The sequence below is a fragment of the Pseudorca crassidens genome, chromosome 13, assembly GCF_039906515.1.
Source record: "Pseudorca crassidens isolate mPseCra1 chromosome 13, mPseCra1.hap1, whole genome shotgun sequence".
Taxonomy (NCBI): domain Eukaryota; kingdom Metazoa; phylum Chordata; class Mammalia; order Artiodactyla; family Delphinidae; genus Pseudorca; species Pseudorca crassidens.
In genome coordinates, this window is record NC_090308.1 from 25,232,756 (window position 1) to 25,257,575 (window position 24,820).

General features: G+C 44.9%; 1 protein-coding gene across 1 annotated transcript in view; it reads right to left on the bottom strand.

Annotated features, from left to right (window-relative positions):
• Positions 1 to 24,820, bottom strand: part of ARFGEF3 (ARFGEF family member 3) — a 197,664-nt gene that overhangs the window by 49,583 nt on the left and 123,261 nt on the right. Inside the window, exons 13-22 of the mRNA XM_067701951.1 lie at positions 19,696 to 19,862; positions 18,235 to 18,400; positions 14,294 to 14,401; positions 13,733 to 13,948; positions 13,460 to 13,570; positions 11,568 to 11,718; positions 9,415 to 9,732; positions 6,698 to 6,831; positions 4,179 to 4,324; positions 2,414 to 2,593 (exon numbers count right to left, since the gene is read on the bottom strand). Of these exons, the coding sequence (XP_067558052.1) occupies positions 2,414 to 2,593; positions 4,179 to 4,324; positions 6,698 to 6,831; positions 9,415 to 9,732; positions 11,568 to 11,718; positions 13,460 to 13,570; positions 13,733 to 13,948; positions 14,294 to 14,401; positions 18,235 to 18,400; positions 19,696 to 19,862 (1,697 nt within the window). The remainder of the gene's footprint in view (positions 1 to 2,413; positions 2,594 to 4,178; positions 4,325 to 6,697; positions 6,832 to 9,414; positions 9,733 to 11,567; positions 11,719 to 13,459; positions 13,571 to 13,732; positions 13,949 to 14,293; positions 14,402 to 18,234; positions 18,401 to 19,695; positions 19,863 to 24,820) is intronic.

Genomic DNA, 24,820 nt, shown 5'->3' on the forward strand with positions numbered 1-24,820 from the left:
CATTCAGTCCTTGACCACTGTGTAGTGTTTGATGTAAGATTCTCAAATACTCCCTTTATCCAATTAGGGCCTCATTTCTTGAAAGTTTTTTATTTAAAATGAGTGATGGATTTTGTAAAATGTTTTCTCTGTGTCTGTTAAGATAACCATAGGGTTTCAATCCTTTATTCTACTAATAAGATACATGACATTAATTGAATTTTGAGCTGTTAGACCAATCTTACACTGATTCTTTCTTCTGCCATCTCAAATCTTGTTGGTAAGCCCATCTAGTGGATTTTTCATTTGTTATTGTCCTTTTCAACTCTAGAATTTGCATTCTTTCAGTTTCCATTTCTCTACTTAGATTCCCTATTTTTGAGTCATTGTCATCATATTTTCCTTTAATTCTTTGAACCTACTTATGATAGCTGCTTAAAGTCTCTGTCCCCTAATCCAACATCCCAAGCCAGAGCCAGGACCCAGTGAACAGAACTCTCTTCCCACCATGTGCACCAGATTTCTTTGGCTAAATACTTTGTAATTTCTACCAAGACGGCATCATTGGTAGAGGTCACCAGCTCTTCTAGATCCTGTGTCTGCTTGTCTTCCCACCTCCAAATCTGCATTTTGGATATATATAATCCTGGTTTTAGCTTAATGCAACATCTGGTCTCACTCTAAGTCAGTTTCTATTTATTGTTTTTCCCCCAAGTATACATCACTCTTTCTTATTTCTTTGCATATCTCTTTTTTTTTTTTTTTTTTGCTGAACATTGGACATTTTAGATAATATACTGTAGCAATGCTGGATTTATTTTTGAGTTTTTATTTATTTATTTATTTGACTAAGTTGCTTGGACTTACACTGTAGAATCTGTCTCTACTCTTCCCATGGCATGAGGCACCAATAATGTCTCTACTCAATTTCTTTATTTTTATTTTTCAGCCTGACTTCCTAGTGCTGTCCCCGTGTCTGCATAGGTTAGTTGTCACTTGATGAAGTAGGCAGAGATTCTGCTTAAATACCTTGAGCCTTTAAGGCTTCCACCCTCTGCCAATCAATGTGTGTGTGCAAGCTGGAGAGAATATACAAAGTTCAGCCAGTTCCTAAGTCTCTCTGGTCTTTTACTTTCTGATGGGATCTGTACGGTCTATCCTATATATGCCCACATTTCAGTCAGCTAGAGATGGATGCATGACGGACTTACCTAGCCCTTCTATGAAATCTCTGGCTTCCAGAGTCCCACGTTACATTTCTTACTGGTTCACCACTGCAGCCTTAGGCTAGCAAAGTTGTAGTATTATTCTATTGCTCATTTCCTAATGAATGCACCACTTTTAGTTGACAGACCAATGGTCTTTTTTCCTCTTCTTCAAACCAAGTCTGTCTCTTAGCGCAGAAAAGCTGATTTTCCCAGTCAGCCCCACACTGGTCAAATTACTATTCTTGCCAACAGCTTGTAAGGGATGACTTCCATCTTCAGCAAGAAGGTCACAGACTCCCACTGTTCTTAACCAAAGTTCTGGCAGGAACTATTTTTCACCATAAATGCTACTCAATTTGTTGTCTGCCCTTTTGGTCAATCGCAAGAGTCCTGAAACGGCTGCTTTTGACAATTTTTTTCTTTTCATATACTTGATTTTTGTGGAGAGGATTCACTAACTTCTTCATGCCACCACAGCCAAAATTCCTCCTGTCCTAAATCTTTCTGAACATTGTTCAGAACTTAATAAGCATAGTTACTTTAAAGTCAGTCTCTGATAACTCCAATATCTGCATTCCTGGTGGGGAGTTAGGGACAGTGCATGTGTCTATTTTTATTATTTTATTTCTGTATTCATGACATTCTATTTCCTAATGAGCCAATTATTTTAGATTGAATGCAGACATTCAGCTTCACCCAATGGCCAATGCCCTCATGGCCAATCCAGTCTCAGAGCTCTGCTTACTTCTTTGGGCTTCCCATTGTTACTTAGTTTGGGGCATCTTAGTATTCCTTACTTTCTTGCCAGTGTGTACATGATGTTTAAAATAAAATTTTTAACCCTTGTTTAACATTTTTAGTAGATTTCAGAGACAGAGAATCTGTCTGTGTTCCTAGCCCACCATCATGCTAGATAAATATGAAGTCTCTAGCTAGTTTCTTTACCATCTGTCTCGCCGTAGAGAATATGATAGTGGTTAAGGGTATAGGCTAGGTATGAGAGTATAGACTATTACAGCTAGATTGCATGGTTCAAATCCCAGTTCCACCAATCACTAATCATGAATCCTTAGCTAAATTGCTTAACCTCTTCTTGTCACAGATTCCATATAGGCTTATTGGAAAGATTTAATATGCAGCACTCACAGAACAGTCCTGCCAGTGCACTCAACAAGAGCCAGCAGGCTATGGCAATGATGGCAGCACTGCTACCGTGACACACTGACCTGGTCTTGGACATCCTCGTCACACAACTCCAGCTGCATGATACGCTCAAAAGGTCGGAAGAGTGCTTCATTAAAGTGAAAATGAGGTGGCTCATTCCAGTCGGTGAGAACCTCCGTCAGTATATCATGGATGAAGGAAACTGCCTTCTGAGACACATGTCTTTCCTTATGGCAGGCAGCCTGCAAAATTCAGAGAGTCAAACACCCTCAGGACTTCAAGCAACTAAGAATCTGGTTTCTGAAGGTCTTCCTAACACACCTTATCGTAGGGAGGTGGAAGCAGCAATTCTGCTAAAGTAAAAGATTTCAAGGGATAAGTATCAATGAACAGCACACTGAACTGCATTTTAAATAATTTAACCAACTGATCAGACACATCTCCAATTTCACTTTGAAATAAGAGTTTCTAATAATTTCTTCTTCTTTTTTCCTGTACCGTGACTGTTTTCTTGGGTGGTATAGAACATGCTGACTAAAGACACTGGAACCTAGTCTGGAAACCACCCATGGTCTCATTGTTAGCCATGCCCCAAACATACGAAGATCAGATGCGACATCTGTCCCTCAGGGATGTGGGATGATTGCACCAATACAGCTTTAATTGGCTCACATCTTTGTATCCGTGTCCTTTAGCGGTCCTCTCCCACACTGACCCTGGGCTTGGATGTGTGACTTGCTTTGAATAATGGAACAATAGCAAATATTATGTAAGTAGAGAACTGAAAAGCAATTCTGATTTGGGGTTTGCCCTCTTGCTTTCCTTTGGAATCCTAAGAATGCCATGTGACTGAGCCAGGGCTAGTCTGCTGGAGGAGGAGAGACCACACAGAGAGGACCATCATCTGCCCAGGCTTACCAGTCATGAACGAGCTGGCCCCAGTCTTTGCAGAGGCTGACCACAAGTGAACACATAAGGCCAGCTGAGATTAGCCAAGCCTGGCCCAGACTAGAAGAGCTGCACAGCTCAGCTCGAATTTCTGACCCAGAGAATCATGAGCTAAATAAACAGTTATTGTTTGAAGTCACTAGGATTTGGGGGTGGTTTATTATAGCATAATACGTAACTGATATATTGTTTCTCCATAACTATTTTTTACCCCCTTACTAGAATGTTCTCAGGTTAGTAAATTTACTTCCAAAAAATACTTTATTTTATGACATAGCTCTACCAAGTAAGTGCTAAAGGACTATTTGGAATAGTTACCACTGTGAAACAGGGCAACAATTTCCCCATCGACTTAGAAGTAGCCAGTCATCATGTATCGAGATGCTTACATGGAGTTACCATATAATTTATCATATGGACTGCTTTCTTTTGGAGAGTCAAAGGGGTCCTAGTTAATTTTGTTGGGAAAACCAGGATTTATGGTTCCCCTACTTAGAAGGCACTGCCTAGAATATGTTCAGCTATTAGAAAAGAGAGCCTGGCAGGAACAAAAGACATTGTTATATTCATGTATAAAAATGAAACTCCAGACTTAGGTTGATAGCAGACCATGAAGTATAAGAAAACGGCAGTGTGAGGTGTCTAGGTGAGTCACATAGTTTTAAAGATAGAGGGTCAGAGTGATACCAGGGCAGCGCTGCCCTTTGCGGCAATTCTTTAGGTGCCATAAGGTATAATCAGAGAACAATGATGCTTACGACCAGGTGATGGGAACCTTACTGCTGTGGCCACAGTGCCCTTTGTCCCATGCTGACTGGAGAGCCCTGTGCTGGCTCTGCTGCAGGAGGCCCCTGGGCTGCCCACTTTCCAGGTGCTCACCTCCACCAGGTGTGGTGCCACAAGACTCCAGCAGCGCATCACGTGGAACAGGGGCCTCGATTTGCTCTGCACGATCCTCAGCATGGCGTCCCCCAGGCGGAACAGGTGGAGAGCACTTTTTCGGTCTTGGGTGGATTTCACTTCTCCTACAGGAAGGTAAGACCATGAAAGCCATCAATCCAAAACTCAGAAATAGTTTGACCTGTTCAAGCATGCAGAGAGGACGAAAATCAAAGAGCCATACTCAGATCAGTGGGATTATTCGGTATGAATTTGCCAACACAGGACAGGAGCCTGGATTCAAGAAAGAACAGGTGATTCACTTAACAAAGCCAGGGCCCACCTCTCCTGTTCACTGTAGCATCCCTGACATTTACACTTGTCAGGCAAACAATGCTTGTTGATAAGGAGGAATGATGTCGTGGTTAAGTAGAAGGGCCAGGGAATCGGCTGCCTAGGCCCAAATCCTGGCTCCATCACGTAGTAGTTGGGTTACGATGGACCAGAAGTTTACCTCTCTAATCCACAGTTTCTCATGGTAAAAGTGGGGATAACAGTACCTACTTCTTAAAGTTACTTCAAGGATGAAATGTGATAATGCTCATAAAGTACTTAGCACAGGGCCTGGCACAGACTGCTTGCCCCACACACTTAGTTATACTGTTACTGTTGTTAGCGTCCCCTTCCTTTACAGCCACCATCCACTTGGTCAGTGCTTAATGGTACCTTGGAAGCCCTTGCCAAGCAGGTCAGGCCCCTTTGCACCCAATAACATGCGATCTAACCTCTGTCTTGCTTCCGTACAATCCTTGCCTACTCGGATCTCTTGCTACTCCTCTGCCACTGTCACCTTAGTCTCCTCCACTCTCTCTCTGCCCATGTGTTCCTGCTTCTCCCATACACCTACAAAACACTGATCACGATCAGACTCTTCCAACCAGAATGTGCCTTTCTAAGTGGCCTTGCCGTATCAAATGAACTTCAAGATGACAGTACCAACAATCACTGACATTTACTGACTGTTTACTCTGCATCAGACATTGTGTTGGCTCTTCGTGTCTTTAATCACTCTTACTTTTATTGAAGTATAGTCGATATACAATGTGTTAATTTCTGCTGTACAGCAAAGTGATTGAGTTATACACATATACACATTCTTTTTTATATTCTTCTCCATTATGGATTATCACAGGATATTGAATATAGTTCCCTGTGCTATACGGTAGTACTTTGCTCTTTATCCATCCTGTATATAACAGTTTGCATCTGCTAATCCCAAACTCCCACTCCATCCCTCTCCCACCCCTCACCTTGGCAACCACAAGTCTGTTCTCTATGTCTGTAATCACTTTAATTTTAAAAGCAACCCTTAAGAAGTAAATGTAACTACTGCCATGTACAGATTAGAAAACTGAAGATCAGAAAGGTGCACCAACTTGCCTAAAATGACGCAGCTGGTAAGTAGTGACGGCAGCATTTTAACTTGGATCTGATTGATTCCAAAGCCAATGCTTCTTCCCCCTAGGTCTGCTGCCTCTTCCTGACCCTCACTGCTCACTGTTTTTTGTAAGCTCGGAGTCTGCTGATTTCTCCATGCAGAAGACTCTGAAAGTGGTCTCTGGGCTCAGAGATGCTCCGGCAGTTGGCTGGATCTGGGAGGTTGGCTTTATATAGCTAAGGTTTTAAAGTCTATTAAAAACTCACGGGAAAGGACTATGGTTCTCAAATTAGAATCTGCAGTAAGAATCAAAATTCCTGATGATGGAAGGAACTCGGAGGTCGTGCACTTCAACCTGCCACCAGTGCGATCCTGGCCCACGGCTCTGTGACTCTGCCATGGGGACAAGGTACTCACTGTTATAGCACAACAACCCTGGCTGCTGATGGACAGCTGAGTTTGTGAGCAACCTGCCACCCACTTGGGATGCCTGGGTGATTCAGTACAACTCTACCCCCTCTTCCACATGTTGGCCTTCAAGAGGGCCTTCATCTGGCCTCATCCGTGAAGACAGCGATACTGACCCACCGTTAAAGGGAGATGCCATGAGAGCAGTTTTTCTAAGAGTGGCCTAAGGCTTCTGTCAAGCCTTCCATTTTTCTCTCCCAGGTCCTTCTGAAATTAGAAGCTGCTTCTGCACGTAGGCTGGACTGAGGCAGGTGTGTGCCTTGTGATACGGAGAGGAGTTCCTACCCTCACGTGAAGCTATCTGCATCGAGGAGCCACACCGTGTCTACATCACAAGCACCAGATTTAGCAGAACACAGTCCAGCTCCAGCAGTAATACCTGCAACAGCGGTGGCAGCAACATTTCCATTCACAAAGAATGATGCCCCGCGCAAACCACCACCCCCATCTGCCACGATCGTGCCTTAACACCAGATGACAAATTTCCACTCGAGCCAAGGTGACTGTGCACGAAGGGAATGTGGGTTCAAGTCTTTAGGCAGGCTGTCGGTATCAGAGATCTGGGCCGTTTCCTGCTAACCTCATGGCACAGTTTCTGCCGGGAAAGAATTACCTGGCATTGCCAGTGAGTAATCAACCGTTTCTGTAACGGAATGGAAAAGCTGGGACTGCGATGCTTTCTTCAGCTGGTAAAGAAAACCTCCCAGAGCCATGAGGTTCAACTTATCTGTAGCATCTTCAAAGAGCCTGGATGAAACAAAAAGACTTGTTACTTGGAAACAATTCAGCAAAGTCTTTATGGCAGAATGATTATGGTAATTTTCTTAGATGTGATTAATGAAAATGTGTAAACACTGTGAAGAAATGTACAGTATTGTATCTGTATTATGTATATAAATGTATATAAATGTATATAAATGTATTATAAATGTATATAAATGTATTATAAATGTATATAAATGTACATAAATGTATTATAAATGTATTATAAATGTATATAAATGTATATAAATGTATATAAATGTATATAAATGTATTATACAATACGGTTATATAATGACGTATTATATAAATGTATTATAAATAATACATTTATATAATAAATGTATTATATAATAATGTATTATATCTCTTATTACTGAGTACAAGTCTACTCTAAGATTCTAATCTGAAGGGCACAGACCATATTTAAAAAAATAATCTTTGTAGCTCCATGGCCTAGCTCAGCTGAGATGGGCACTCATAAAACATTTGGCAAGAAGTTGAAAGATGGCAAAGCATCGCTCCCAGAAACTGAAAAACTGGGAATGGAATTCTTACAATTTCATAAGCTATGTTAAAGAAAAAACGCAGCAAGTTAATCAAGGCTTTTGTTGGGCTACAATTGGCGAGTTTAATGCTGGGCTTGGCTCTGAGGAGGATTCAGAAGCAGAGTAAACTTGATCTGTAAGCCCCCCAGGGGCAGGGACTGACCTTCTTACCCCTCTGACTCATACACCCAGAGCCCTGGACATGGTGAAGCTCAAGCATGTACTGGAATAATGAATATTCCCTAACATAAAGGACTTTGCAGGTTCTTTTTGTTTTCCACTCTGTTGGGCACAGACATTTCTAGAAGGAGTTAGGGAGAAGGAGGTAAGCACAGGTAGCAGGGCTTAGAGGAGGCTGAGGCTCACTGGCACTTGGAATGTTGGGATCAAACACCAGTTTGTGTGGCACATGAGGAATGAGGCGAGCCAGCCTCCCTCTCCTCTGGGGTCATCCTGATGCCTGCCCTCCAAATCCGCGGTGACACGAGAAGAGGAAGCAGCCCTATGGGATGCCATGTTCTGGGTAAGGGAGAGCGTCTCCAATAGGAACCGAATAACAAAGCCCTTGTGAAGGGATAATACAAGGCACACAAGTTTTAAGATGGGAATCAGTGGATTAATCATTCACAAATTATCTAAACAAATATATTTTTCTTGTGTTTTGTAATTTCAACACCATTTGATTTCTGGATCCCATTAATCATTTCTTCTTCCTCTTTCCTAGTAGGAAAAGAGTGGTGAATATTATATCCCATCTGACACCTGTATACCACTTTCCAGCTTCCCAAACACTTTCACAGCCACCCTGTTGGATAGACAGGAAAAAGGGATTATTGTACCAGATCAGTAGATGAAGAAACTGAATCTCAGTGCAACTATTTACACAGACTCAACCCTGCAGTTGGTTGGCATCAAAGCCAGGAATGAACTCGAGTCTTCTGAGCCCAGCCAGCGATGCTCCTCCCACATCTCTACGCCCTTGCTGTCCATCCTCCCATGTGAACTTCACTGCGCCTGTGCTGGGTCATCTGGGCCACAGCCGCCAAGTGTGGAAGAGTGAAGTGGGATGGTCTCCAGGTGAAGGTGACCAAAGCACTTTCCACATCAAGAAGGGCCACCTCAATTCAGAAAAGCAGGTAACAGGAAAGAGGGGGCTCATTCTTGTCTAGTTTCTTGTGCAGCCACAGGAACAAGTAGCCAAATAATCACAATATATTATCATTTGTACACAGCTCACAAATATTAGTACATTAGTGTAATTTTGCACAGGCAGAAAGAAAAACCTTTTTGAAGACAAATTGGGACAAATGTTGACCTTAGCCTTATTATACTAGGGGAACAAATGGTATCTATTAGTCTTGCAATAAATTCTTAAATGTTTTAAGATTGCATTTTCTCTAATAAATATGCATTTTTTTTTTTTAGAAAAGAAGGAGGACCACCTAACAGTTGGAATTACTGATGATTCCTCCCTGAAGGAGGACCACCTAACAGTTGGAATTACTGATGATTCCTCCCTCTACATCTTCATGTGACTGCTGGGCATCAATTTAGATCACACTCCTGGGTGCAGGATTTTAAAATATTATCATAAAAATAGCAAATGTTTACTATTTGCCAAGCTCTGTCCTAACTACTTCCAGTGAACTAATTAATTTAACCTTATGGCTAGCCTGTGAGAGTTATGCTACTTTATGGCCCTATTCTACGATGAGAAAGCAAGACTGTGGAAGTTGCCTGTGGTCAGAGTAAGTGCAGAGCCTTCGCCCCGGGTTGCCTGACCCCGCCCCTGAGCCTCCAGCCTTAGTCACTAGACAAAAGAGTTCATTGTGCGTGTGCAGCGTGATGGCAGACAGAGACGTACTTGAAAAAAATTACAAGAGGCTTCAATGACTGGCTAACAAATCAAGCTGTCCTGGGGATGATTCTGAGAGCAGAAGAGGAGCATGTGGTGTGGCCAGCAGACGATGGGTGCTCTTTGGGGGACAGCCCCCCGGGGCATGGTGGGAACAGCGCGCACCTGTCGGCCTGGGTGGAGAGCGTGAGCACGACCTTGGCGGCACTGCTGCCCGTCATGAGGCTGCCCCCACGGAAGTCGGAGGCTCGGCCTCGGCTGCCTTCCCGGACGAGTTCCTGGATGGAGAGGGGCTGGATGACGGGGGCCGCGCTCAGAGAGCTCCCCTGCTCCAGGCTCTGCTCTTGGGGTGAGCCCTCGCTCTCCGGGTCCCCGAGGAGTCCGCCTCTGGGGGTCTTCTGAGGCTGGCTGATGGTCAGTGGGGGCCGAGAGGTGCCGTCGCTGAAGTGGGTATGCTCCAACGTGCCCACGTACTCGCACACCCTGGAGAGAGTCACACACAGCAGCCGCTGAAAGTTGCAGCTCAGCTGGGCCCGCTCTGGCGACCCCACAGTGAGATACAAAGGAGCTGAGCCAGCCTTACAGTCCTCCTGAACTGTTCCCCTTCCTCCAGCAAGAGCCCCTCTCTCTCCACTCCCACTTCCTCTCTTCCCGCTATACATACCTTTGTTTGAGTTGGACCAGACAGCCTGGAGGTGGGCTAAGGATTCCTCGGTGAAAGTTTGGGAACAGAGCTCTGTTTATCCTGGTACGTCCTGTCCAGCGTACTGGCTTATCAGGACTTTGGCTGTTTGAGTGAGTTTTCCCAAAGGGTCCTCTTCCCTCTCTCTCGTGCTCTAGTCAGGACTCAGGAAACATCTCCTCACTTTGAGATCCCAGAATGAGTGCGCATGTGGTGGACTGGCTCTCTGGCCACAATGGGCCCTCACTCAGGGGTTCCATCCAGCCATGTCCCACTGGGTCCTGAGAGCTCCACGTAACCACTACTGGGGCAGGGGGTGAGGTAGTCACCTAATCACAGTAAACTCAGAGAAGAGTCACAACATATGGTACAGCTGCCAGCTTCCAAACTGTTCCCAATAGGACCTGGGACTAGAGACCCCTCACCCCAGAGTAAGTCCAGTTACTAGGAAAGACTATCGTGGATAATCCACTCTGATGTTCCACAATCAGGCCATTTTCTGATTCCATAGAAATTTCTTGGGTGCAATTTAAGTCTTTCTCTTTTTCTCTTTCTGCCTGTGAAAGCAACGGAGAGTAGCGGGTCACCAGCCTCCACATTAAAACCCACTGTGCTCCAGGCCGACTCATGCTGGCCCTTCCACATGTTCCTCTCAAGATGAGTTTTTCAACCCTAGAATCATCTTTGAAAGTCGAACAACACTCACTCAAGGCTGTACTTGCTTTGAGGATGATAAACAGAGCCTAGATCTGGCCAGTGCTCTGGGAAAGACCCGGATGCCTGAGCCCTGCTGCGGGCCAACATCCTTCTCCTGACCACCCTCCACCGCTCGGCCAGAACTGAGCTTGTAGAGGCTGGGGTGTGTGCTGGGGAGATGGGCAAGAAAGCCGCAGCCTCCCTGTGCCTGCTGCGGGTGGAGAGCGGTCCTCCCTTTGTCCGAAGTCCACCCGACCGCCAGTGCCAGGGAAGGCAGGCTTTTCTTCTTGGTCGTGGGAGGACCGTGGAGCTCTCACTCTGTTTTTATTTTACAGGTGCTGTGAACTGCGTAACTGATGGGGAGGTTGTTTTTACTTTGATGCTACAAAGCTAAGAGCCAAACTTCTGGCTGTCTTTGACACAATGTACTATTCTATTTTTTCCTTTGTCTAGCTAAATTAAAAGTAGGCAAACTGTACTTACGATGTGTCCATGTAAGCTAACAAAAATCCTTCTTTCAACAAAAAGGACATTAATAAACACACAGCCATGTTATGCTGCTGACACATGACCAGCTTTTAGATCTGCCTAGTATTCACCTAATTTATGTGGTCTTTTACCAGCCTCTAGTTAAGAATCAGTTTTTCTTCCCTGGGATACTGTATCTGCCTCTCACAGACAATGTCAATGATAGTTCAGTTTCCTAAATTCAGTTCTGTCACTCTGTTCTCTGAGACACACATTCAGTTGGGCCCTTATTCCCTCTTCTCTTTTTAACCTCTCATTTGGGGCTTTTCCAAACTCTGTGAATTACTGTGAACTGTTTACGTGCTGGCAGGTGCGGGGTTCTACCCCTTCCCCATGGCAGGCCCCCTCCCGGCCCTCCCCCCCAACCAGCAGGCGGTGCCAGGCCTGTGGGACTGGGGATCCGGTCACACACCTGAACACGTGTGGCCAGCAGTCCGGGTTGTGGCTGCCCATCTCCAGGCCGACACTGAGGATGGCATCCATGCACAGGACGTGGGCTGTGTGCAGCCATACCCCCTGCAGCTTCCCGATCTGCTCCAGTTTCTGCTCCACTTTTAGTTTCACTGCGTCAGAAAGACATTCATTAGAATAACAGTCCAAGTAAGGGAGACAGAAGGGGAGGGAGAAAGGAGGGAAAGGAAAGAATGTGCTCTTGTGCAAGGGCAAAAGGAAACGGGGGATGTCACTGGATGTCACTGGCAGCGAGCTCTTCATTGGCAGGTCCCCGAGGCTCATCATGCAAACTACCCAGCCCACAGGCCCACAGACATCGGTGACCCCAGCCCCGGGGTTCAGAAGTCCATGGATTCTGAGCTGTGGGCCCACCCCTGGGATCTGGGTCAGTCACAGCAGTGAGGATGGGCTTCAAGTGCCAATCCCAGCTAAAGCCATCTGTGCCCAGACCCATCCTCTGCCCCTGTGTACTCATACTGATAATAAGAAAGAATTCCTGGCCTTCCCAAGTCCTCTCTGAGGTTTATTTAATATTAGGTGTTCATGATGATGATCATGTAAAACAACATATGTATGTACACACTCAGCGCCATGATGATCGCTTTATAACTGAAAATTCCCATATCATTTCACTCCCTGAGTTTACGTTTATACTTGTGATCTTCAAATAATACTTTTTAAATTGTAGATAATGAATGAGAAAGGTGCAGAAGGTGACTTAAGATGTCAATTACGCAAAATGCCAAGGCAAGGCCAAACGACAGCATCCTCCATGAATTAAGGTGTCCAGTCACTGGAAGATGGGTCTAAGTGGGAAAACTGAGCAATAGTCCAGAACCCAGAAACACAGCACGCTCCCTACAGAGGAAGCCGAACCATGCTCCTACTGTAAAGGGCAAACCGATTTTTAGCAAAGCGTCATTTGTCTCACGGATGTGATATTGACTTTATCTTTTATTTGTCGATAATTCAAATACTAGCTCTGGTTTAATACTTTTTGAAGAACTTTAAATTTAAGTATCTTTATGTAACTTATAGTTGTACATTTTAAGTAAAAGTGTGATGCCCTTTTGCAGTTAACACTGGGGATGTGTAAGAGTTGCTTTGTTCTCACATGATTCTATTACTCAGGTTTGAGGAACCCCAACCTAACCTGTTTTTCTCAGCTAAAAATGTGCTGACTCTTTCTGCGACTACCTATTTTATATACCTGATACATTGTTAGCACACGTTGGACCAAGCTTCCAATTTTTCCTTGTTTGCTGTCTGCCATTTATCTTCCACTGCTATTAGAAAGGCTATTCTCTTTCCTTATATCTAGATAACCATCCACTTCATTGACTAATTTAAACAAGTTAAAAATCAACCCTTTCCCAAGTTCACAAAGCTCAGGTTTTTCTCTGACAAGAGCAAAGCCTTCCTGAGCCTCCTCTCAGGGATTCCTCCATCGGTTTGATTCCCCCCTCAGAACCCTGGCCATTCTATCTTTCCCACTGTAGCCTGAGGGGGTCCTCAAATGTGCACCCTGGGAAGCTTCAAAGCCAGTGGCCAGAGGACGCCACAGGTGTGAACAGCTGAGCCAGGTGGGCCTCTGGCTAGCAGCCAGGTGACTTTCCTAGTCGCCAGGAGCCAGTATGGCTCTTGTGTCCAGAGGGACCTATTGTCAGCAGTCTGGAGGGTCAGCCATGAAAAACTGACCCAAGCCTGTGGTCCAGCGGGATCTCATCACCAGTGGTATACAATACGCCGTGTATCACACGTGCCAACAGGGACAAGTGTGTCTGCTCGTGTGTGCGGGCACGTGCAGACCTCACAAAGGCACCAGGTGGATTCTAGCCCTTCTGCTGTTACCTTGTGCTATGGCATCACCGGGTTCCTGGACTTCCCTTTCCTCTTTCTCTTCCTGGACACAGGAGGCAGCTGCCATCTGGGCGAGGGCTGACGCGCAGTTGGCTGCAACTCCTTTAGAGGAAACAAACAATCACCCCTTAACTGAGTCTATTCTCTAACCACTCACCTGGCAGAAGCACTCCTAAAAGACTTGTTGTCCACTAGGGCCGTTCCTAATGTGTTCGTCGGGAACACCCCTCAGGCCACGGGTCAGGGATACCGTGTCCGCCATACCTAGAGCACAGCTCAGCCGTGCTGCCTTCCGCAGCCCATCGAGGCTCATGCAGATGGCATCCCGTTCTTTTTGGTTCTGTTCTTTGATGCCTTCAGCTCCCAGAATGAAGGCCAGCCCTTTGGAGCTCCCCGCCATTCGGCCGGTCAGGGGGGTTGATAAAGTGTCGATCAAGTTCTTCCAGCAGCCAACCAGAATGTAGCGAGCGAATGCCACACCTAGAACGTGAAGGGGTCTGGGTTACCTTCCGGAGATAAAACAACCTGGCGATGAACGGCCTGGGATTCTCTGACCATCACATTAGCATTATCGAGCCATGTGCAATTCTACTACAGGAAATACAATGGAAAGGGTTATATCGGATTGTGCTTCACTTTGTGCTGATAAAAAATGAATGTTGCATCAGCAGCTGGACGATGCTAGTAACTTTCATCAGGTATTTTTCTGCCAAGATGAAATCTTAATTCATTTACGTCAGTACAGAAAGCTGCCACATAATAATTTAATTGCTGGTAACACATGCGATGGATGTATATTCATAAACTCAAGACCCACGTCACTACCTGCCACTGTGGAGTCATCAATTCTCCTGCCCTGGGTGAAAGGAGACTCCATAGAAGCTGAGGCCATCAGTTGCCCTCCAATTGCACTGCTCTCTAAGCCGTCGATATCTGTCAAGGAAAAAGGGCAAGGTTTTTTTTTTCTTTTTAAAGAACACTCCAGTCAAAAACAAATGGCTACCACAATATTCATTTCTTCCCAACAAACAGTCATGGGATCTGTTATGTACCAAGTATGTAGCAACCTTTTATCAGAATATTAAAATTTTTGTTTTATCCATTCAGTACAGTTTTCTTTCATTGCTAGAGCATTCTTCTGTGAGGCTGATGCGTTTTTTTATTTGAAAAAATAAAGATAAATTCTGATACCTCTGTTGCTAGAAAATCTATTGATTTAGAATATTTTGATCTTTGCATACTCGCTTTTATTCAAAATCGTGGCATCATTTTACAGTTTTATATGTACAGGTTACTCCAACATGGATCTGTTTTTCAGAGCTTCCTCAAAAGAATTAAGAGGAGGATAAGCCTCTTTGGTCAGATAATCATATAATCTGATTGGAAGGCATAATACCTTACTAATAATACCTTACAATTTTCAAAGTGTTTTCACATAACATTTTTTGCATTAGATCTTCCCAACAACTCCAAGTACGTAGGCAGGGTAGGTATTATCTTTCCTTATTTCACAGAGGAAGAAATAAGTATTCAAAGTAGGTAAATCGCCCACATCCTGAGGCTGGCAAAGGAAGGAATTAGACTTAGTATTCACGTCTTCTGACACCCATCCAGTTCTCCTTCCATGACACCAAACTTCAGCTCAATATGGGATTCTAATTCACCCTGTTTAAATTTTTGTTAAAATATACTCTCATCTACAGAATTAGTTCAATGAACCATTCCTTAACATACTGGTAAGAAGAGACTGGCCTGGGTTGAGAGGGCTGGGCTTCAATTCAGCCTTGCCTCTGAATTAAGTAGTCTTGTAGCCTTGGGCCAGGTACTCCATTCTCTGGGCCCCAAATTCCTCAGTAAAAAGGAAGTAACCGTTGGAGGAGTGACCATGGAGTAGAAGCATATGCATTTGAATGCAACTAACATAGGCGAATGCACCACACAGAGGGGATGGGAGAAGAGGGTAACATAAGCTTATTCCCTGACTTTAGAACTTCACCTTCACCCCAGTAGGGTGAGACTTGCATGGTGTTTGAAAATTATTTCATTATATCTTTGATTCTTACAGTAACTCCAGGAAGTCTAGAAACTTCTGGTAACACATCTCTTTGAAAGTTGCTCAGAGAATGGATCGTAAAAGTTCTCACCTCAGTGAGAAGAAAATTTGTAACTATGAGAGGTGACTGATGTTAACTAAACTTACTGTGATGGTCATTTTACCATATATGTATGTATCAAATCATTATGTTGTACACCTGGGATTAATATGTCAATTACCTCTCAGTAAAACTGGGTGTGGGAGGGAAGGCAGGGAGAAATCTATAGGACTACTACAGTGGGAACAGCGCAGTTTCACTGAAATTAATTTGACTTATGGTCAAATGGTCTAATGACATTTGCCAGAAATTGCCACGTATCAAAGTTTTGTTTCCTATGTGCTAGGTAAAGGGCCGACGAATTCTAGTAACACAAAGCTTATCTAAGTGCTAAAATTCCACAATCTATAGAATACTTTGACATGACATGACGTGAGGAATGGCCACAGGTAGTACAGTGTTGATGACCAGGTTACTGCTATTGCTTTTCCTTGCACATAATGAAAAGATTAGACGGACGTTTCCAAGCTCTAGGTTAACTGCTGCTCAAATTCACTTGTCATTTCACACCTGAAATTTGCTACAAAGAATCACAGAACGTAATTCTGTCGAATTCTCATGAAAAGTCTCTGTTTTTCTATCATTAATCTAAAGTTAGATAACTTCCCTATGGATGAAGCAATTGAACTTACCGTTCCATTATAAAAGAGATGGCTGATTAACAGTGATGACTGATGAATACGGCTCCTGTGACTAGCCTGTTATTTGTTCAATTTTTAAATTTTATTTATTTATTTATTTATGGCTGCATTGGGTCTTCATTGTTGCCCGCGGGCTTTCTCTAGTTGCGGCGAGCGGGCTTCTCATTGCAGTGGCTTCTCTTGCTGCGGAGCATGGGCTCTAGAGCGCAGGCTCAGTAGTTGTGGTGCACGGGCTTAGTTGCTCCGCGGCACGTGGGATCTTCCCACACCAGGGCTCGAACCCATGTCCCCTGCATTGGCAGGCGGATTCTTAACTACTGCACCACCAGGGAAGTCCCTATTTGTTCATTTTTACATCTACTGTATGACTCCTTGTATTAAGATTCAGGGAAGAAATTCAGAGATTAATTTTGGCAGAAACTATGCTATTGAAATTAAAGCTGGCATGTTGAAGACCTTCATCTAAACTTCAAGGCACTTAGAAGCTCTGGACAGTACCTTTAATCTCAACCTGAAGCCAGTTTGTGCAGAGAGATGGAAACCAAGCATTGCTTACAGGCAGACTGAATAAATGTCTCATAAATGTCTTCATAAATATGAATTCCTATTTTTCAAATGGATGTAAATATTATCATGATTAATAAAATACTAATTGGTCACCTGTCTGGTGATGATGGTCCGCAAGGCTTGGGACCCAGTCTTGCTTCCCCCAATTCCATCCTAGTTCTGGAACCAACACTCCAAATGCCAGACAATGACCAAGACACTGCCTGCTGTGGAGAGACCTCACTGTATGTTTGACTCCCTGCCTGATTTCTAAATAGTGCCTTCCCCCAAATTCCTCAGTGTTGATCTCCACCTGTCAGTAGTTCACTCTGCCACCTTTGTAAGAGCGGCAACCACAGACAATATAACATATCCTTTGGGACAACAGATTCTGCCTCCCAGCTAGACTGCCCCAGGTTCCTGCCAGTGTGCCCTGTCCGGTGCAAAGCCGTGTTGAGCTGTGTGGGGACATACACACCACAGAGAGGGCAGGGAAGCTGTCCACGTAGGGCCATGCTCTACTTATCGCATCCGTGGGAGCCATGAAAAGATCACTCAGATAGAAACCAGTCTGGGAACTGGGATCAAATTTATTAAGGCTCCTGATGACCGGTCCAAACTTTTGAGCACTCCCCGATCTTGACCTGACATTGTAGTTATGCCACGCCGAGCCATGAGTGGTTGCTTTGGCCAAAATGTTGCCTTATGACCACACCCCATACTTCTCTTTATGTTCTCATATGATATTTCCAATAGTTAAAAAGGATTTAAAAAACTCAAGGCACTAAAGAAAAGATGCTGGGCAAGCTATTTTACATTCTTTCTTTTCTTTTTGGCCATGCTGTGTGGCTGGTGGGATCTTATTTCCCCGACCAGGGATTGAACCCGGGCCCCCTGCAGTGGAAGTGCAGAGTCCTAAAGCCGGGCAATTCCCTTGCATTCTTTTTCACTCCGGTACAGCTGGGAAGGGAAGGGAGGATCTCTGATACGGACAAGAAATGGGGATGAAGCCAAGTTTAAAATCAATCATTTTACATTACCGGCAAATTCTCAGAAGCACTGAATGATACAGGGTATCTATGAGCATGTGAGAGTTTCCAGGAATAATTCTGGGCTTTGCGCCCAGACAGTACTTCATATCCCCAGAAGAGGTCTACAGTTTTATCCCAGCAGACATAGGTGCTAAATAATTCCTAATCCAATGGGGCACAGTGAGCCTGCAGACTCCCACGTGGAAAAAGGAAACAAAGTTCTTATGAGGTGAACTCATGACACTTCCCTGGAACTGCCATCAGCAGCCAGGGAGGCTTTGTGGGTGCTGTTTCAGAGTCTGCTTGAAACACTACTGCTTCCCTGAAAGGGGCTTTGAAGCGTGGGCCCTCCCCACCCCACCGAGTGCCACGGAGCCGTGCAAGGAGCCACTGACCAGTCAGCATGGTGATGAGGGGAAGGCTGTTGTCCTCGGGGCTGCCCCAGTAGCCGGCTTCTCCGAGCATGTTTCTGTCGAGAACCTGGTGGTAAAGTTCCTCGATCCAGGCCTGGGAGAAGACCATCAGCACCCCGCTGGTCTGGACCAGCTTCATGAACTCTTTCTGCAGAGAAGACCACACGAGAAGGTGACCGGATATGATCCCTTGCAAACAAACAGGCTCTCATGTTCCTCTGCCACCTCTTCCCGTCCCGAGTCACTGAGTCACCGCTTATGGGAAAAACACAACCTTGTTGCCTGGGGGACAGAGGGTGGCGAGGGAAGCGGAAACTGCAATGGAAAAGCCCCAAACTTCACGAAGGTCCTTTCATTTATGTAATCTTTTTAAGAAACCCTGTAGAAGGAGTAGGGATACTACATTTTATATTTTTGCTCTTTGACATGTGGGAGGATTAGAAAATGCACAGAAATGTTTCACAGAGCACCTCCTTCTTACTGTCCCATCGGCAGCAGAGGTAGCATGTCCTCCCTGAAGGACGTGTGTCTCAAGAGATACTTGACTTACACTCATGAAGCCACCACTCACCCTCGGAAACATACAATTTGTCAATCATTTATCAAACAAATGATTGCTGATCCCTTAATGTCATTCCATGGATTTAGGCTCTCAAACTGGTACAGGGTCCGCCATGGAGGGGTCTGCTCATGCCAGGGAGCCAACCACGGAAGAATCCTCATCACTGTCATCACCTCACAGGAGGTGTTCTGTTATCGACATTAGTGAGCTTAGCTCTGGGTCCGAGTGGGTTTTGGTATATTCTGGAACTCAGTGAAGGGTTTTTGTAGCAGCATGCCTGCATTTTATGCAAAGGGGACCATTCTCTGCACATCTCCTGCTGTCACTTAAGACGCTGATTACGTTTTATTTTGTTTTGTTTGCGGTACGCGGGCCTCTCACCGCTGTGGCCTCTCCTGCTGCGGAGCACAGGCTCCGGACCCGCAGGCTCAGTGGCCATGGCTCACGGGCCCAGCCGCTCCACAGCATGTGGGATCCTCCCGGACCAGGGCACAAACCCGTGTACCCTGCATCGGCGGGTGGACTCTCAACCACTGTGCCACCAGGGAAGCCCTGATTACGTTTTTGAATATGTCTTACACACGTGTGTTTAATGCCACTGGATGAAGTTACTGGGCCACTGGTAGGCAGTCCTTTCCAGGCACACGGGGTTCTTTGCTCCTGGAGCTAGGTGGGTAGCTCTGCGGCTCACTGAGCTTGCAAATTGCACAATGGTTCCTGGGCATCGCGTCCGCTCACCCTCCACAGCCCCGCGGGCATCACCCATTCCAGATCAGCGTGAGATAGAACACACTGGCCATCCCATCACCCAGTGATGCTCCGGTGCCAGCCCAGAGGCCGCCGCTGGCCCTCGGCGTGGCGGGGCGGAGACGCACACTCACAATGGTGCCTGGCGCCAGGGCGGGCCGCTTCCGGTAGTAGTCGCCGTGGGAGAGCTTCAGGTTGAGCAGCAGGGCGCAGTGCGCGGCCGAGTACAGGCTGTCCGCGTTCATCAGCATCTGCAAGCCCAGGCTGCCGTTCCCGTCGAATCCCGGGGAGTGCATCATGCCTGCGGGAGACAATCCACAGACCTCAAACACGACGCCTGGCAAGACCCGCTTAACATCTGGCTTACCGCTTACGGAGAGGCACGAACAAATCCCAGGGAAGGAGCACCTCTTAAGGCATTTCTGTAAAACAACGACAGCCAGCAAGGAATAGCGTTCGGGCAGAGATGCACCATAGACTGGTGGGGAAGAGCATGCACTCCGGAGTGAACCTACTTGGGAAAATCTTTTTTGTTACTCACCGGGTGCTTTGGTAAAATCACTTAAAGCCTTCTTTACCTAGAAATAGGCAGAATAATTGATTGCCTCTGTCTCCTGCTCAAACTCTCCAAATGACTTCCCATCACAATATAAAAAAACCCGACCCCGCCCCTCCCCCTCAGCCACCCCAACCTGTCTGTTGTTCCTTGACCTCACCAAGCCTGGCCGTGCCTCAGGGCCTTTGCATTTTTGCCTCTCCCCAGAATGGTCTCCCAAGATCTCTGGATGACTAGCTGCCTCGATTCTTTTTTTTGAAATTAATTAATTTATTATTTTATTTTTGGCTGTGTTGGGTCTTTGTTGCTGTGTGCGGGCTTTCTCTAGTTGTGGCGAGAGGGGGCTACTCTTCGTTGCGGTGCGCGGGCTTCAGTAGTTGTGGCACGCGGGCTCAGTAGTTGTGGCTTGTGGGCTCTAGAGCACAGGCTCAGTAGTTGTGGCGCTGCTCCGTGGCATGTGGGATCTTCCCAGACCAGGGCTCGAACCCAGGTCCCCTGCATTGGCAGGAGGATTCTTTTTTTTTTTTTTTTTTTTTTTGCGGTACACGGGCCTCTCACTGTTGTGGCCTCTCCCGTTGCGGAGCACAGGCTCCGGACGCGCAGGCTCAGTGGCCATGGCTCACGGGCCCAGCCGCTCCGCGGCATGTGGGATCATCCCAGACCAGGGCACAAACCCGCGTCCCCTGCATCAGCAGGCGGACTCTCAACCACTGCGCCACCAGGGAAGTCCAGCAGGCAGATTCTTAACCACTGCACCACCAGGGAAGCCCTGCCTCGATTCTTTTAGGGCTCTGCCCAGGTGTCAGCTTTTCACAGACATTCCCCTTTAATTCCATCTAAAATAGCATCCCATACCTACAACCATCCTCTGCAATATTCCCCCTCACCATGCACTTTTCTTCATTGCCTTAATGGCATTTATATATATATATATACATATATATATATATTTGTTTATTGTCTGCCATTACTACTATTATGTAAGACCTACAAGAGAGTGGAACTTTATTTGTTCACTAGAGAACCTCAGTGCCTAGAACAGTGCCTGATACATAGTAGATCCTTTAAAATTACTTGCTGAATGAATGAATAAGAATGAATGAAGACGTTTGCTATGGCAACTAGATGCAATACACATTTAAGATGTTTAGTGCAGTAACTCATAAGTACAAACTTTTCTAAAAGTAATAATGTTCCTCAAAAAGCGGAACACGGAATTACCATATGACCCAGTGATTTTGCACTCTTAGGAGTGTACCCAGAAGAACTGAAAACCGGAATTTGAACAGATACTTGTATGCCAGTGTTCACTGCAGCAACTAAAATAATAGTGTAATAATAATAAAACCCTTTGAATTGGGCACTTTAAATGGGTGCATTGCATGGTATGTGAATTATATCTCAATAAAAGCTGTTAATCAATGAGGAAACAGTTTCAAAATATATATTAAAAAAGTTATTGGTTTCCCCCCAGCTATTGTTTTGAAACATTCTATTATATTTCATAGTATGGTTTTCACTTTGAAAGGCTCCTGTGTTTTTCATAAATTAACTGTAAAAACAAAAATCAGTGATACCTCATGCTCTAAAGATGGCCTCATTCAGCCAGAGAGAGTTGATGCCTAGGTCAAACTTACACAGACAGCTTGAGGTGACAGAAACTACCCAAGCCTGCTTCTCCTCATCTGGTACTATGTCTGCCCCAGTGCTACACTTGTTCCTACAAACACTCTGAGGCTGGATTTAGGGATGTAGGCGAAACAGCCCCTCCTGAACATGTGCGTGCACATGACATGCACCTGTATACTCTTCAGAGCATGTCTAAAATTATCCTTTAATCAAAAATGTGCCTCTTACATGAAGTGCAAAAATCCTCAAAAATTATCGGTCAATTAAGCGGGAAATACAAATGTCTAACTGGAATGGTTACTTATATATCTGTGGACTTCTTAATGAATATGCTGGTAAGAAGATATGAATCAGAAGAAGCTTTCAAAGCTGAGAAAACTTTAAGACCTCTGCTCTATTTGAGAACAGTGTAAATAAACATTTTTGGTAGGAGTAAGTATGTCTATTATCCCAACGAAACCACCAAGGCAGGCAAAGATTAGGCATTCCCTTTGCCTTCTCTATAGAGTTCGGTGAGAACTTTGCAGCTGCCTTACAAGATTCTTTTACTGAGAGTGCTTGGCCCTGATGGTCCATAGGAATACTCCACCCTCTTAAGGTCCTGGTGGGTTGGTTCCAGTTCTCTGGAGTAGATAAAGCACAAGCGCAGTCTCCTTCCACAGTACACAGAAAGCAGCACGCAGTGTTGCTGCGTATTTAACTACCCTGGGTCGCAGGTGAAAGGAATATTCGAGTCTATCAACGGGGGGGGGGGGGGGGGGAAGAATCTGCAAGTGGCTTTGATCTTAGACATCAGTAATAGTTTCTTTTAAAATTTTGAAACCAACTATTTACCTTGGAATATGTTTTGGAACCTGAGCACATGCTCAGATGCTGAAAGTGAAAAAAGCTAATGTGTCTGCTGACATGAAGACCCAAATCATTAGCAGAGGTGTGACAAGGCCCTGGAAGTCACCGCGGGTGGCTATGCCGAGTTCTGAAATAATTTGTTAGACGTGTTAGGGGCAATCTGTTGGTACTGGCGTATATCTGTATGCAGATTAATTTCTTACAAAGAACTGGCAAATTTGACAGTAAAACAAAAGAAGGTATAATCTATTAATTTAAGGAAGATAATTTTCTTGATTTACCAGATATAGTTCACTGGTGATATTAATAATGCAAATAACATGATCGGTGCAATTTATTAAACGCTTTCTATCTTCCAGAACAATCTCTTCTCACACATTATTTCATCTGATATATAATATATATCAATCTATATCTATCTATATATATATATATATATAAATTTGATATATATCAGATGCCCCACTTTATTTTACCAGTGAGGAAAGTAACTTGAAAATGTTAAGTAATTTGCCCAAAGTTATACAGCTAGAAATTGGCAAAGGTCTTTTGGGCCCAAACTCCAGGCTTTTTGCACTCTGCCACACTGTACTTGCTTCTAATGTTGGGAAAAGATCCCAATCTATCATGTTCCTAACAGATCCTCTGTTTTCATCCATCCTTCTGATTGGTCTCATTGAAGTGTCACTGAATTTGGGGTGACAAATTATAGTAACTATGACCTTTAACATATTCTGGCTATCTGGTTTTTTCTCTACTTATCTGTAACTAAAGTTCATTCTCTCTCTATAACTAAGATGTCCTTTACTGTTAACAGGAGGATGGATCACCTGCTTGACTGGTTACCAGTGCAAGACTGGATACAAGATTAGCATAAAATGACCCTGAAAAGTACCTTCCATGTCTAAGATAATGTGATGTTTCTTTTTAAAGTAAACATTAAATACTTGATGTGAAACATTTAACAGTACTGCAGAGTATAAACAGTATGAACAACAGCCCTGCTTCTCCCAAGCCCCAATGAGGCCCCTCCCAAAAAGACTCACTTCCTTCTGTGTGTTATGTGGAAATACAATCACAAATGAGATCATATGACATACATTATACTGCAACTAGGTGTTTTCTAAAAAATATACCTTAGACATCTCTTGATACTGGCACTTATAGATCTGCCTCATTCTTTTTTAATAACTGTGCATATACCACTGCATGATTGTATTGTGATTTATTTAATTAATGCTTTACTGGTAGACACTGATATTTTTTCAATTATGAAAAAGGATGAAATGATGAAATAACACTTCTGTAAGAATACCTGTGGGATATGTTCCTAAAAGCAGAATAAACACATATATTAAGTTTGATAGATGTAGTCAAAATATTTTCCAAAGACAGGACGGGCCCGAGTCCCAGACCATCACAGAGCACTGGATGGCCTACCTGAGACTCAATGTAGGGGGAAGTTAAGGAATCTTTCTTTCTCAAGTAATCAGTTGAGTTTCCTACTCTATGCAAACCTAATCCTAACTGGTAGAGGCGAGGTTTTCTACCTGTATTTTACCTTCTGTTCTCCACAAAGATACGGACATAAATGTGCATTATCACCTTTTGGGGTGTTTAAATCATGGGGCCACAACCTGAAGCTGGCAACACACTTGCCTTCTGGTTCCGTACTCACAAAGTCAGAGCTTCTTCCGGAGACTATGGTCCATTTCTGGAAGGTGATGGGAGGAGGAAGCAATGAGGAAGAGAAGGGAGATGCCCTGGCTGGGCAGGGGGTGGAGGTCTGTGGCTCGCTGCTACCTGGCAGCACCTGGAGGGTTGGCAGGACCCCGGAGGAGGACACAGGATGTGCAGGGGCGCCCCCAGCCTTGCCAGAACATTCCAGGCCCCACCCTGGCAGGGAGGTAGAGAAATCACGGGACCTCCCAGAAAGGCTGTGAAGTGGGACAATGGGGGCACATTGGTGACGTGAGAGGTGAGGGGCCTCCCTATCCAGATTCCACATAAGCTCCCACTTCTAGTTTTACCCTGGCATGGGGACCTGAGGGCTAGCAGAGATCAAATGTCTGGCCAGTTAGGCAGGCTGGAGGTCTGGAGGCAGATTTGTTTTAATTTAAATAAACAGATATTTCTTGCACAATTGAGATTCATACTAGCTCTACTACCTTTTCCGAAACTTGGTACTTCATAAATATCAGGCTGCTTGCAATTAGCCTCACACT